The 12,051-nt window shown below is 38.9% G+C and overlaps 2 protein-coding genes and 1 long non-coding RNA gene across 8 annotated transcripts in view; 2 read left to right on the forward strand and 1 right to left on the reverse strand.

Moving 5' to 3' along the window:
• LOC114511123 (zinc finger protein 350-like) overlaps positions 1-12,051 on the forward strand; it is a 200,292-nt gene that overhangs the window by 165,271 nt on the left and 22,970 nt on the right. Inside the window, exons 1-2 of one of the 3 annotated variants that reach the window (XM_036013247.1) lie at positions 7,916-7,973; positions 9,960-10,006. The exons of 1 other annotated variant lie outside the window; for it this stretch is intronic. The gene's annotated coding sequence lies outside the window, so the exon portion shown is untranslated. Of the gene's footprint in view, positions 1-7,895; positions 7,974-9,959; positions 10,007-12,051 lie in introns of those variants that run through there. One more of the 3 variants, XM_036013246.1, reaches the window with a different exon arrangement.
• ZNF350 (zinc finger protein 350) overlaps positions 1-12,051 on the forward strand; it is a 182,586-nt gene that overhangs the window by 158,317 nt on the left and 12,218 nt on the right. The window contains exons 1-3 of one of the 4 annotated variants that reach the window (XM_028529793.2): positions 7,865-7,973; positions 9,960-10,006; positions 10,764-10,859. The exons of 1 other annotated variant lie outside the window; for it this stretch is intronic. Coding sequence is in view for 1 of the 3 variants with exons in the window: in XM_036013232.1 (XP_035869125.1) it covers positions 9,898-10,006 (109 nt within the window). In the remaining 2 variants the exon portion in view is untranslated. Of the gene's footprint in view, positions 1-7,864; positions 7,974-9,870; positions 10,007-10,763; positions 10,860-12,051 lie in introns of those variants that run through there. 2 more of the 4 variants (XM_036013233.1, XM_036013232.1) reach the window with 2 other exon arrangements.
• On the reverse strand, positions 879-7,445 carry LOC118497767. The gene is made up of 2 exons (XR_004900302.1): positions 7,311-7,445; positions 879-1,621 (listed from the first exon to the last, which is right to left on the reverse strand). It is a non-coding gene; the product is annotated as an uncharacterized LOC118497767 (long non-coding RNA).

The following is a 12,051-nucleotide window of genomic DNA, read 5'->3' on the forward strand; positions in this document are numbered from 1 at the left end:
CTTCAATACAGTTCAGTTTTCTGTCAGTTCTGGTTGTTTTGTTTTTAAATTGTTGTCCTTTTTGTTGTGTGAGGAGGCACAATGTGTCTACCTGTGCCTCCATCTTGGCCGGAAGTCTTCAAGGTAGTGATTCTCTTTTTGAGGATGTACAAGGTCTGTCTGGAAAAAGTCCAGCCATTGTTTATATGACAAGAATGGCTTGGACGACATTGATGTCACCTGTAAGCAAAGGAGAATGGACTGGAATCCACACGTGTGAACAATGACAACTTCACTACACTACTTATTGTGGTGGTAGATGCCATTGGGTGAGCATGTATACTGTGTAGACATTGAATTCAAAATGACTGAACAAGTAGAATAACAAATCTGCATGAAATTTTGTGATAAGCTTCAATATTTCTCCCTGGAAACTTATCTGGATGATTCAGAAGGCCTCATCTATGGGAAACTGGTAATTGGCAGCTTCATCATGGCCATGCACCTGCTCATGCGTCATGTCTCGTGCAGTGTTTTTTGGCAAAATATCAAATTGCCCAGGTGACTCAGCTACCCTACATCCCAGATCTGGTGCCCTGCGACTTCTGGCTTTTCTAAAAACTGAAATCACCTTTGAAAGGGAAAAGATTTCAGGCTATTAATGCGATTTAAGGAAAATACAATGGGGCAGCTGAAGGCAATTGGGAGAGCTGTGTGAGGTCCCAAGGTGCCTACTTTGAAGGGGACAGAAGCGTCATTGTCCTATGTACAATGTTTCTTATATATCTTGTATATTTTTCAATAAATGTATTTATTTTTCATATTAAATGGCTGGATACCTTCTGGACAGACCTCATATTTCCTGAACTAGGAAGTCCTGAGAAAATGGTTTTTCCTTGTTAAGTACTTTGTGGAACTTTTGCAGTGTTTTCTATAATGGCTTCACCAATTTACATTCCCAACAGTCTGCTAGGATTGCTATTCCCCCTCATGTTGCCTACACTTGTCTCTGTTGTGTTTGAGGACAGTTGCTGTAAAGGATTAGAGATGGTATCTTAACTGTGGTTTGGATTTGAGTTTCCTCCAAGGGAAGAGCTGGGAATCGTGAAGCTCTCTTCTTTTGTATCTCACTGCAGTGTCCTGGGCAGGGACAAATTCAAATGTGAGCAAATTGCCTTAAACTTTGCCATAATTTTTGTTGAATGTTTTAGAGGTAAGCATTTGTGTTCAGTGCTGTAGCTTCTTACCTGGATCTTAAAATTTTCCCCAAGGGTTTTTGTTTTTCTATTGTTATGAACTTGGTGTGTTCACGGATCATCAGTGGACCAGAGATTTCTGGGCACCTCCTTTTTCTTTTCTGAATGGAAAAGTTCACTGAGGTGTTGGTGTTGTGTTTCATCATAACATAGGGGGAGGAATTTACTTAGGGTTTTGAATCAGAGGAGTCTTATTAGATGATTATATTCATTTCTAAAAACAGACAAGGAAAAAGTCAGTAATGCTCAACACTACACTTCTGGGGTCCAGTTCAGTACATCTTCCTCACTCTAGTTGGAAAACTGCATGGAATGAACTCATTTGAGGAGCTCTATGCTGGGCAGTTGTCATCCATGGATGAGGCATCCAGGGGTGGGAAGAAAACCTGTGGAAAGATTTTCTGGTTTAGTATTTTCAATATTTTGCAAAGAGTTCTTTTTCATAAAAGATGAGGATTAGGTAGCTCATAACTTAGCCGTCTTCTTAATATGAATCTTCCTAAAGTAGGTCGTAGAATAACACATTCAAGTCTAGGGAGGGTGATGTACCCTAACTTTATGGGGACAGAAGCTCATGTGCTTGGGACCCTCTTAGAGATCACACTGTGTATCTCTTCATCTGGCTGTTCATCTGTAACCTTTATGATATTCTTTAGTAAAGTGGTAAACATAAGCATGTGTTTACCTGAGTCTGTGATATGAGCCGCTCTAGCAAATTAATTGAACTGGAGGAGGGATTGTGGGAAACTATTTGAAACCAAGGAAGAAGTAGGTAACCTGGAGAGTTAATACATTTGATTGGCATCTGCAGTGGGGTGGAAGCAGCTTGTGGTACTGAAGCCTTAATCTATGATATCTGACACTCGTGTGTGAATGGATCTAAATTGTAGGACACCCAGGTGTTGTAGAGAATTTCTGGTGTGGGGAATTCTCCCCTCTACATGTACATGCACTTTTGGTGACCAGGAGTGTTGTGATGGTGGAAGTAGTGTGAGAGGAAAGGAGAAACCCAGGAATAAGACTGAACTGTGGGTTTTTCCAAAACAGACCTCAAATGAATTCAACCTAAGATCCAGCCCTAAGCTCTGTAGGGTCTTCTCTGCCATATGGACATCATCATGGAAACTGCATATACCCTAGGTGTTCCTGTCTAACAAGTCAAGGGCATGGTCAACTTCCTGTTTTGCCCAAACTGATGGATATAATTCATCTTATGCCAGGTTGAATGGATTCTGGCCTCTAAGAACTTCAGTAACTTTGTCTTTGTGAACATCTCTTGTAAAGAGAGGAAGGCACTGTGGTGCCCATAAGATATTTCTATTTTCTGCTACCCAGCAGAGTGATAGCAACCGTTATGGCCAGTGCAATCAAAATTTAGAATTACACTCTATGAGGTCATAGAACCTGTGCAAAGACAGAATTTGGACTTCCAGAAATGACCCAGAGTCCTGGCCACACATTCCTCCTGGCCGTTTTTGGTGCTTTTAGAGATAGCAAAGGAGGGACTTGGGGAGAGAGCACTGAATTAGAAATAGTTTGATACCTGAGTTCAGCCTTTGGCAGCTGCCAGTGCAGAGGCTCAAGGTCTGATGAGCTTGATTCTATGTGAATCCTGAGTGAGGGGCTTGTGAGGTCATGTGAATGTCCATGTTTGGGGGTTGTAGAAAGATCTGGGCATTTGCAGCTCTTGGTTAAGGATTAATCTGAAGAGATGATCAACTGAAGGTCTCATGGTCAGGGCTTAAGGTCTCTATGTCAACCCTGCTAGGCTTCATGATGGAAAACTGCGGGAGGTGTGTAGCAGTGAACCTAGCTTGTCATCTAGGTTAGCTATTTAATCTAAATCTAATAAAAATCAAGGAACAGTGTCAGTGGAAAAGAGTTTCTGTGGTAAATTTCGTATTTAATTTGAGGTTGCTATTTGGGAAGTGCAGGGTCTGTTTGGATTCAAGAACATAGCAGTCTGGAAGTTTGGAAACCCATAGGCCCAGGCCAGTGGATGTTTTGAGGCTCAGGTTTTGGATGCTGGAAACATTTCCTTTTAAGTCTTTCTAATCCCAGTCCCTTCTCAAGGTTTCTATTAAAAATTATCTCCTAGAAAAATTAAGATCTTGCTCCTCAGCATGTGTGGTCAGTTTGGCTGCAATAAACTCATAAAAAATTTATTTCCTACATCCATTCTCCTCAAAGTCCTCACAAATAAGAGTAGTTCACTGTGATAAATGGTGCATCTGCAAGTAATAATAAAACTTTTGTTCATCTTACAACATAATTTATTCTTGAATATTTTCTTTCAGGTGTATTGGACACAAGTAATGACTATTTTCCTAAATTTTACTCATTAGTGACACCATTTCATTAATTTTTTTAAAAAATACTACCTTTGTAAAAATTGAAATCATGTGTATAAACATTCATTCAAGTATCTTCCAGTGTGGCCATAGTTTTTTGCATTGTCTCTTGCAAGTAGAGCTCCTGTTACTCCACCTTATCACCAGCATTTCATCTTTTCTGTCTTTTGATTTCAGCAATTCTAATGGCAGGGTAATTGTACTAAGCACATCACAGTACAAAATTTTACTTCCCTAAGAAGAAATGATGATGACCATTGTATTATATACTTATTTGCCATTTGCTTGTATTTGTATAGAGTGTGTTTTCAGGGTCTTTGCCTGATTTTAAAGTTGCTGACTTTTATGAATTCTTTTTTTTTCTTTTAATCATTGTTCAAGTACAGTTTTCTCCCTTTTACTCCCAATCCAGCTCATCCACCCAACCCTCTCCGTTTCCCTCCCATTACCACCCTTCCCCTAGTTTTTGTCCATGTGTCCTTTAAATTTGTTGCTGTAAACCCTTCCCACTCTCCCCTGAAATTCCCTCTTCTCTCCCCTCTGGTCACTGTCAGCCTGTCCTGTATTTCAGTGTCTTTGGTTATATTTTGCTTGTTTCTTTGTTTTGTTGTTTAGGTTCCTGTTAAAGGTGAAATCATGTGGTGTTTATCTTTCACTGCCTGGCTTATTTCACAAGCATTTTCTCAGATCACAAGGGACTGAAGCTAGAAACCAACCCCAAGGAAAAAAGCCCAAAACACTCAAAATCATAGAGATTAAATAGCATGCTATTAAACAATGAATGGGCCAAGAATGAAATTAGGGAAGAAATCAAAAGGTTTCTGGAAACAAATGAAAACAAATTCACAACAACCCAAAACTTATGGGACACAGCCAAGGCAGTCCTGAGAGGGAAGTTCATAGCGATACAGGCCCACCTAAAAAAGTTAGAAACATTCCAAACAAACAACCTAACCCTATGTCTACAAGAACTCGAGGAACAACAACAAAGACAGCCCAGAGCAAGCAGAAGGAAGGAAATAACCAAGATCAGAGCAGAATTAAATGACATAGAGACTAAAAGCACAATTCTAAGGATCAATGAATTCTTTCTATGTTCTGGATATCAGTCTTGTTTGATAAATTTGTAGAGGTTCCATTTATTTATGCATTCCTATGGACCTCTAAATGTTCCTGTATCATTTGTTGGGAAGTGTATCCTTTCTCCATTGAATGGCCTTTGTACCTTTGTCAAACAGCTGAGTGTATTTGATTTCTATGTTTTTTTTTTGTGGGACCTCTATTCCCTTCCATTTATTTTTATGTTTATCCTTCAGAAACACTATTACTACCTATAAGTCTTAAAATATGTTATGAGCCCTGTCTGATGGTTCTTTTTGGTCAGAATTATTTTTGCTATTTTCAGTGTAGCAATCTGGCACATATTACTGTTACCAGGAAATCAACATTAAATCATTTTGCTATTTTCTATCTCTAGATATGGTGTGATAAGAGACTTAAATTCCATGGTGTTTTTTCTAAAATTCACAATCCCTGTTTAATGAGAAAAACCTAGACCAAACCAAAAGATGGATTAATATACAAAATACCTGATTAGTACTCCTCAAAATAATTGAGGATATAAATGAGAAAGACTGAGAAGTGGTCACAGAACAGAGAAAATCAAGGAAACATGATGTCTAAATGCAATATTGTACTTTGGGTTGAATCCTGGGACAAAAAAAAAAAGGATGATAGTGGAAAAACTTGTGAAATCCAAGGAGAATCTAATTTTGTTGAGTATTATATAGTCTTAATTTTTCAAATTGACAAATGCACCATGGTTATATAAAATGTTCACAGAATGGGGAGTTGAATGAAGGTATATGTGAGCTCTTTATAGTAGTACCTTGTGACTTTTGTGTAAACATAAAATTTTTCCAAAATAAAAAGCTTATTAAAAGTAGGTATAATCTATATCAATTATACCTCAGTAAAACTGGCAAAAGATTATAATCTAATTTTAATTTAAACATAAACATAACAAACATAAAATGTTTATGTATATCTATATGTAATTAATATTAAGTGGCTATAATAATATTATGTGTGAACTAGTAGGATGGTAACTAGAATCACATAGAAAGTCTGCATTAAAGTGGGGTATACTTGAAAAACAAAATTCAATTATGTTCAGTTTGTACTATGATCCTCTCATTATCTAAAGTCTTTCTTTAAAAAGTGATTTTAATATTTACTTTTAACTAGAAAGAAAGGGAGGGAGAAAGGGAGAGAAACATCTATGGGCTGCCTCTCACACACCTGCAACTGGGGAACTGGTCTGCAACCCATGCATGTGCCCTGAATGGGAATTGAACTGGAGATCTTTCAGTTCACAGGCCAGCACCTAATCCACCAAGCCAAATCACCCAGAACTAAATTCTTACTTTCTTGCTCCTTGACTTGTTAGTACCTTTTCTCTTGTATGTTTCAGACAGCTCCATTTACTTTTAATCCTAGGTTGTTTATAATTTTGCAATTATACTGGGTGGTTTTTTTTTTTAAATTCATACCCTACAAATTTTGTACTACACAGTGGCAATTCATCTCAACAGTTTTACCGCCATAAGTTATGTGTAATATTTACATAGTAATTGTACAACTTGTTGACAGTAAGTTTAGAGTTGTGCCATCATCATCACAATCCAGTTTTAGAAAATTTCATGACCTTGTACATATGCTAATTAGATGGTTGTTTTATTATTGTTGAATTTGCAAGTTTGTTTTTTTAATTTTCAGAGGCAAGGGAAGGGAGGGAAATGTGTGAGAGATACATGATCTGTTGCCTCTTGTACATCCACAACTGGGACCTGGACTGCAACCTAGGCATGTGCCTGAGCAGGAATCAAAACCGGCGACCTTTTAGCTCACAGGTGGCGGCTGGATCCACTGAACCACACCAGCCAGGGTGGGTTTGCAAGTTCTTTATACATTTTGAAAACAAGTCCTTTATCAGATGTATAACGTAGAAATATTTTCTTCCAATTGATGGCTCAACTCTTCACCCTGTTAAATGTTGTTTTTAGAAGTACAAACGTTTTAAATTTTAATTAAGTTCAATTAATTATTTTTTCTCTATGACTAATCCTTTATCTGTCTTATTTAGAATTCTAGCTAACTCAGTTCAGTAAAATTACCTCCCTTTTGCTTCTCTAAGTTTTATACTTTCACCTCTCATCCTTAGGTCTGTGATTTACTTTCAATTTAATTTTGTTTATCGTTGGAGTTAAGGGGCTCAATTAATTTTTCTGTAACTGGATATGCAATTATCCCAGCATGTTCTGTTAAAAAGACTTACCATGTTGGCATATCTTGGGAACTTGGTCAAAAAGCAACTCACCTCATTATTGTTGGATTCTTAATTCTAGTTGTGCCTTTCTCATCAGTTCCAGATTTTTTTTTAAGACTTTATTTTTTTAGTGAGAGGGAAGGGAAGGAGAGAGGGAAACATCAATGTGTGGTTGCCTCTCATGCGCCCCCTCCTGGGGAGGTGGCATGCAACCTAGGCGTGTGCCTTAACCTGGAGTTAAACCGGGGTCCTTTGGTTCATAGGCCCTTTACTCAATCCATTGAGCAACACCAGCCAGGGTTCAGCTCTGGACCTTTACCGATCTCCCTTTTGGTGGCTTTTTCCCAAAGCCCCCATCTCAATGGCAACTTCAGTTCCTCCTAGCCGCTCTTTTACCCTGGTTGATGATGGCCAGCCTCACACTGCACCAGTTTCTAGAAATCTTTCTGTTGTTAAAAACCAGTTCCTGCAAGAAATTGAACGGCAGAGATTTCCCGTCGGTGTCCGTTTACCAAGTGCATGACCTTTTCTCTTTGCAGGATTTCTTTCTCTGCTACTACACCGACACCTGAGCTCCCGGCCGTTTCAGAACTTAAAAAAAAAAAAAAATCTTTATACAAAATGTAAAGTAAAGGCTGCAAACATATGACTTCTTTGTCCAGCCAGCCTAACAATATTTAGCTCGTTCCGTATTTGCCTCCAGAAGCTCGAATCTGAAAATAAATTCATTTTCCACAGGAGTACAAGTGCCAGGAAAGAAGATAATTTCAGGAACTTCCCATTTTCCAGCCATACCTGGCTGCTGGTGCCAAAGTCACATTTGCCTTCTGTACTACTGTCAGGTCTCCCAGCATGGCGGTCCCCATGGCAACACTGCCTACAGCACGTTGACACGTAGCCTCGGGAGCACCGGATGCAAATCGCCTGCCTTTATTCAAATACTTCAGACCATCTTCGGCCACCATAGGGTGACGAAATGTCTGGGCGACTTTTCCTTAAGCTGAAGCAGTTTGCGGAAGTGTAACGTTTAGGCTCTCCAAGCAGGCTGGAGAAAATCAGGTCAGTATGCTCTTGTCTTTTGAAGTATTTTTTTAGAAAGTTTGTCTTTCCCTGACTGGGGTGGCCTCGGAATGCAAGCTGAAAGGTCACAGGGTTGATTTTCCCTCGGCTCACGCCCAGGTTGCGATTCAGGTCCTGGTTGGGGGTGTGAGAGAGGGAACCAATCGCTGTTTTTCTCCCTTTCTTTCACCCTTCCTAACCTCTCTCTTTAAAAAAGAAAAACCTTAAAAAAAAAAAAAAGCCTCCTGGGAGATTTGTCTGTCACAGAGTACCTGACGTCGCAAAGGGGAAGTGGTGTATTTGGGCCCAGTGGGGGTTTTAAGAGTGCCTAGGTATTTGGGAGCAACCAGGTGTCACACGCCTCTCTGTGGCTGGGGATCCTTTGGAGTCATCATGCGATTAAGGGTCTACAGAGATCAACGACCATTCCCTGACTGTGATGGTCTTTGCAGGTCACTGTAATGGATGGAGGTGGCATTTAGGATGGCCGCTCTGTCAGGTTCAGCATTTAACAGTTGATGTGGCCAGCGTGGATGGTGATCACTTGAGGGCGTCTGGTGTACGTTTCGGAATTATAAGGGTGTGTGTGATCACTGTCTATCCGGAGAGTCTCTTGATCCTGAAGCTGACTCGTTGGACACCCAGGACCCTGGGCTGGTGTTATTGTTGAGGTTCCAAACTTCAGTTGTTCGGACGGAATGGAATTTATAGCATTCCATAGCTTTAGTATATGGCAGATTTTCCTACTGTTTTTTAAAAAATATAGTTTTATTTTTTTAAAAAGATTTTATTTACTTTTAGAGGAAGGGGAAGGGAGAGAGGGAAACATTAATGTGTGGTTGCCTCTACAGCGCCCCTACCGGGTACCTGACCCACCATCCAGGCATGTGCCTGACTAGGAATCCAACCAGCCACCCTTTGGTTCGCATGCCCGCGCTCAGTCCACTTAGTGACACCAGCCAGGGCGGGTTTTCCTACTGTTAATTAAACTTGTATTGTTTGCAGTTTGCCTTATGATGAATAATGCTGTGAAAATTCTTATACATATTTTGTGGTTTAGGTGTGTGTGCTGTTATTTTGAGGGTATACAGCTTAGATATAAAAACTCAGAGAAAGCAGTAGATCATAGGGAAGAAGTCCTCTGTTTTTCAGCCTTTTATCCATGGGTTGACTATCTACAGTGGAGAGACCAATCCAGCCATGCCTATCTGTCACTCAACGTCTGTGGCTGCTTTCATTCTGCAGAGGCAGAACTGAGTTCTTGTGACCAAGACCTATGGCCCTCAAAGCAGAAAATATTGTGTGTGTGTGTGCGCGCACACACACACACACACACACACACCCTTTTGCAGACAATATTTGCCAACACCTGCTCTCATCTCTGAATGTGTAGTAGACAATGTTGCTTACTTGCCTGACATACATTTACACTTTCTTCTTTGCTAACAGAATCTCCATTTTATTTAATATCCATCCTTCTGACTCATGTGTCAGTGTGTTAGTAAGTCCTTGTCTGTCTTAGTCAACAGTGGTGGTTGCAGTTCTCATTGCTAGTGATTGCATTACCATGAAATGAGCTTAGTTACTTGGTACATTCAGTGCCTAGGGAACTACATAAGTGGAAATCTGCTTAGTGGATTCTGGGGAACATTTTTTTTTTCTTTTATTTATTTTCTTTTTTAATTTTTATCCTTACCTCAGGACACTTTTTTTTTTCATTGCTTTAGATAGAGAGGAGGGAAAAGAGATACATTGACACCAGAGAGAGGCAGGATTGGCCACCTCCCACCCACACAGCCTCTAGTGATCCCATTGGAATTGAACCCACAACCTTTGGGTTTGGGGAAGACGCTCCAACCAACGGAGTCACACTGGCCTAGGCCATTTTCTTTTTTAAATAAGTAATTCCTGAATCTCTTTTTGAATGTTGATGAAACATTGTTGGAACATAACCTTAATTTTCTGTCTTATTTCTAATGTTTACAGTTTATTCATATCTCAAAGCATTGGCTCAACTCTCCAATTCAAAATAGGTAAGTGGGGTGTTAGTGGTCATCTGTGCCCTGTTGCCTACCCAGAAAATTCACTTGCTAGTGTCCAGAGTTAATAGTATCTAGGAGGGAAGGATTATAAAATTATGATTAATCCAGAATTTCAAATTTAATGACATAAAAATGTTTATAGTATGCTTTAAGGCTAAAAGAATGTGTATATAGCCCTGGCTGGTGAGGTGTAGTGGACTGAGTGCCAGCCTGCAAACTGAAAAGTTGCCGGTTTAATTCCCAGCCAGGCACATGTCTAGGTTGTGGACCAGGTCCCCAGGTGGGGGTGAATGAGGCAACTGATCCATATTTCTCTCCGTCTCTTTCCCCTTTCTCTAAAACTAAATAAATAAAATCTTTTTAAAAATATCTATTTAATATGATTTCTGTCTTCCATTAATTCCTTGTGTACTTTAGACCAGTTTTCTTTCAAATCTGTCTCTACAAATGCATATATTTATTGGTGTTTTTAAGAGACAAGCTTTTGGCATTGTTGAGCTCTTCAGTTGATTTGTTAATTTAGAAGATCTGTAATTTAATCAGTATAAAAGCAATATTTACATGTATATGTATATATGTACTGTTCACACATGTTGTATATATAATATATAAATATATAAGGTATGTATATGTCATGTATAAAATATACATTATATGTTTATAAATTAGATAAATATATGTTTATGTTTATATACTTGCAAATTATATACTTATAAATTATATATTCATGTATACATTTTATATATAGAGAGAGAGTCATTGCACAGGTCAAGAAATGAGAACACTGCCAGCACTTCAAATGGTGTTCTGTGAACCCCATTCCAATTACTTCCTCATACCCAAGGTAATTACCATTTTCTCTCCATGCCAACCACTTTAATACTTTTCTTTATACTTTTATCATATAATTAATCCTGCATAATTTTCATAGTTTATTTACTTGTACCTACTTTTAATTATATCAATCAATCATACACATGCATTTTTTTAATGTCTGACTTTTGCTTAATGCATAGTTTTTTTTATTTTTACTTTTTAAGGAGTTCCAGAGAAGGTCTCTCACATATGACTCACAAAAAGGTGTTTTTGTTTCATTATTGTTTAAACAGGTTAGGTGTTCTTCCTCTGGGAAGCAAGCCTGTGGCTTCCTCTTGCTCTACTCCTTCTCCCCAGGGGTGTTACCCTTGCCTTTCCCCGAAGCTCTAAGGGGCTTTTGCTTCTGTAACTTGTTTCCTGAGCCTAAGCAACCCTGCTGACTCACTTCTACTACCTCTGTAACTTTCTAAATAAACTTTCTCTTATAATTTAAAAAATATAAAGTAAATAATAAAATGGGGCTTGTTTCAAAGATGTTTCCATAAGTTGACACTGAGAAATTTCCATGTATCTTAGTTTTATTTATGTGCCTCACCCATTGAGATTGAGTGTTCTCTAAAACGATTTGTGTGTGTGTTCTGAGGTGGAGTTCAGTCTCCTTCTCATCCTCTACTTCCAGCATGTATATCTGATTGTCCATTAACCACATTTTGAAAGGACATACTTAACCTCTTCTCTGCAGAGCTTCCTGTGTCATCACATCTTTATCTATGCCTGAATCTCTTCATAGGCATTTTATTTTGTTCCTTTGGCTGATTTGTCTATTATGCTAATACATGTAGTACTGTCACAGCTAAAGTAACTTTAAGCCTTCATAACTGATACAGCAAGTGTTTCAACTTTCTTTTTAAGCCTTTATTTATTTGTTTCTAGAGAGAGTAGAAGGGAGGGAGAAAGAGAGAGAGAGAAACATTGTTGTGCAAGAGATACACAATTGCCCCTTGCATGTTCGCAACTGGGGACCTGGCTCACAACCCAGGCATGTTCCCTGACTGAGAATCAAACCTGCAACATTTCTGTTCACAGCCTGGCACTCAATCAACTAAGCGACACCAGCCAGGGCCCTCAACTTTTTTTTTCTTTGTTTTTTAGAGGTGTATCAGTCTTAACAAAGTAATCAGTTTAGGATTTTGACTGAAGTTTTATTGGGTCTATATACT

This window comes from Phyllostomus discolor, chromosome 12, assembly GCF_004126475.2.
Source record: "Phyllostomus discolor isolate MPI-MPIP mPhyDis1 chromosome 12, mPhyDis1.pri.v3, whole genome shotgun sequence".
In the NCBI taxonomy this organism is placed as follows: Eukaryota; Metazoa; Chordata; class Mammalia; order Chiroptera; family Phyllostomidae; genus Phyllostomus; species Phyllostomus discolor.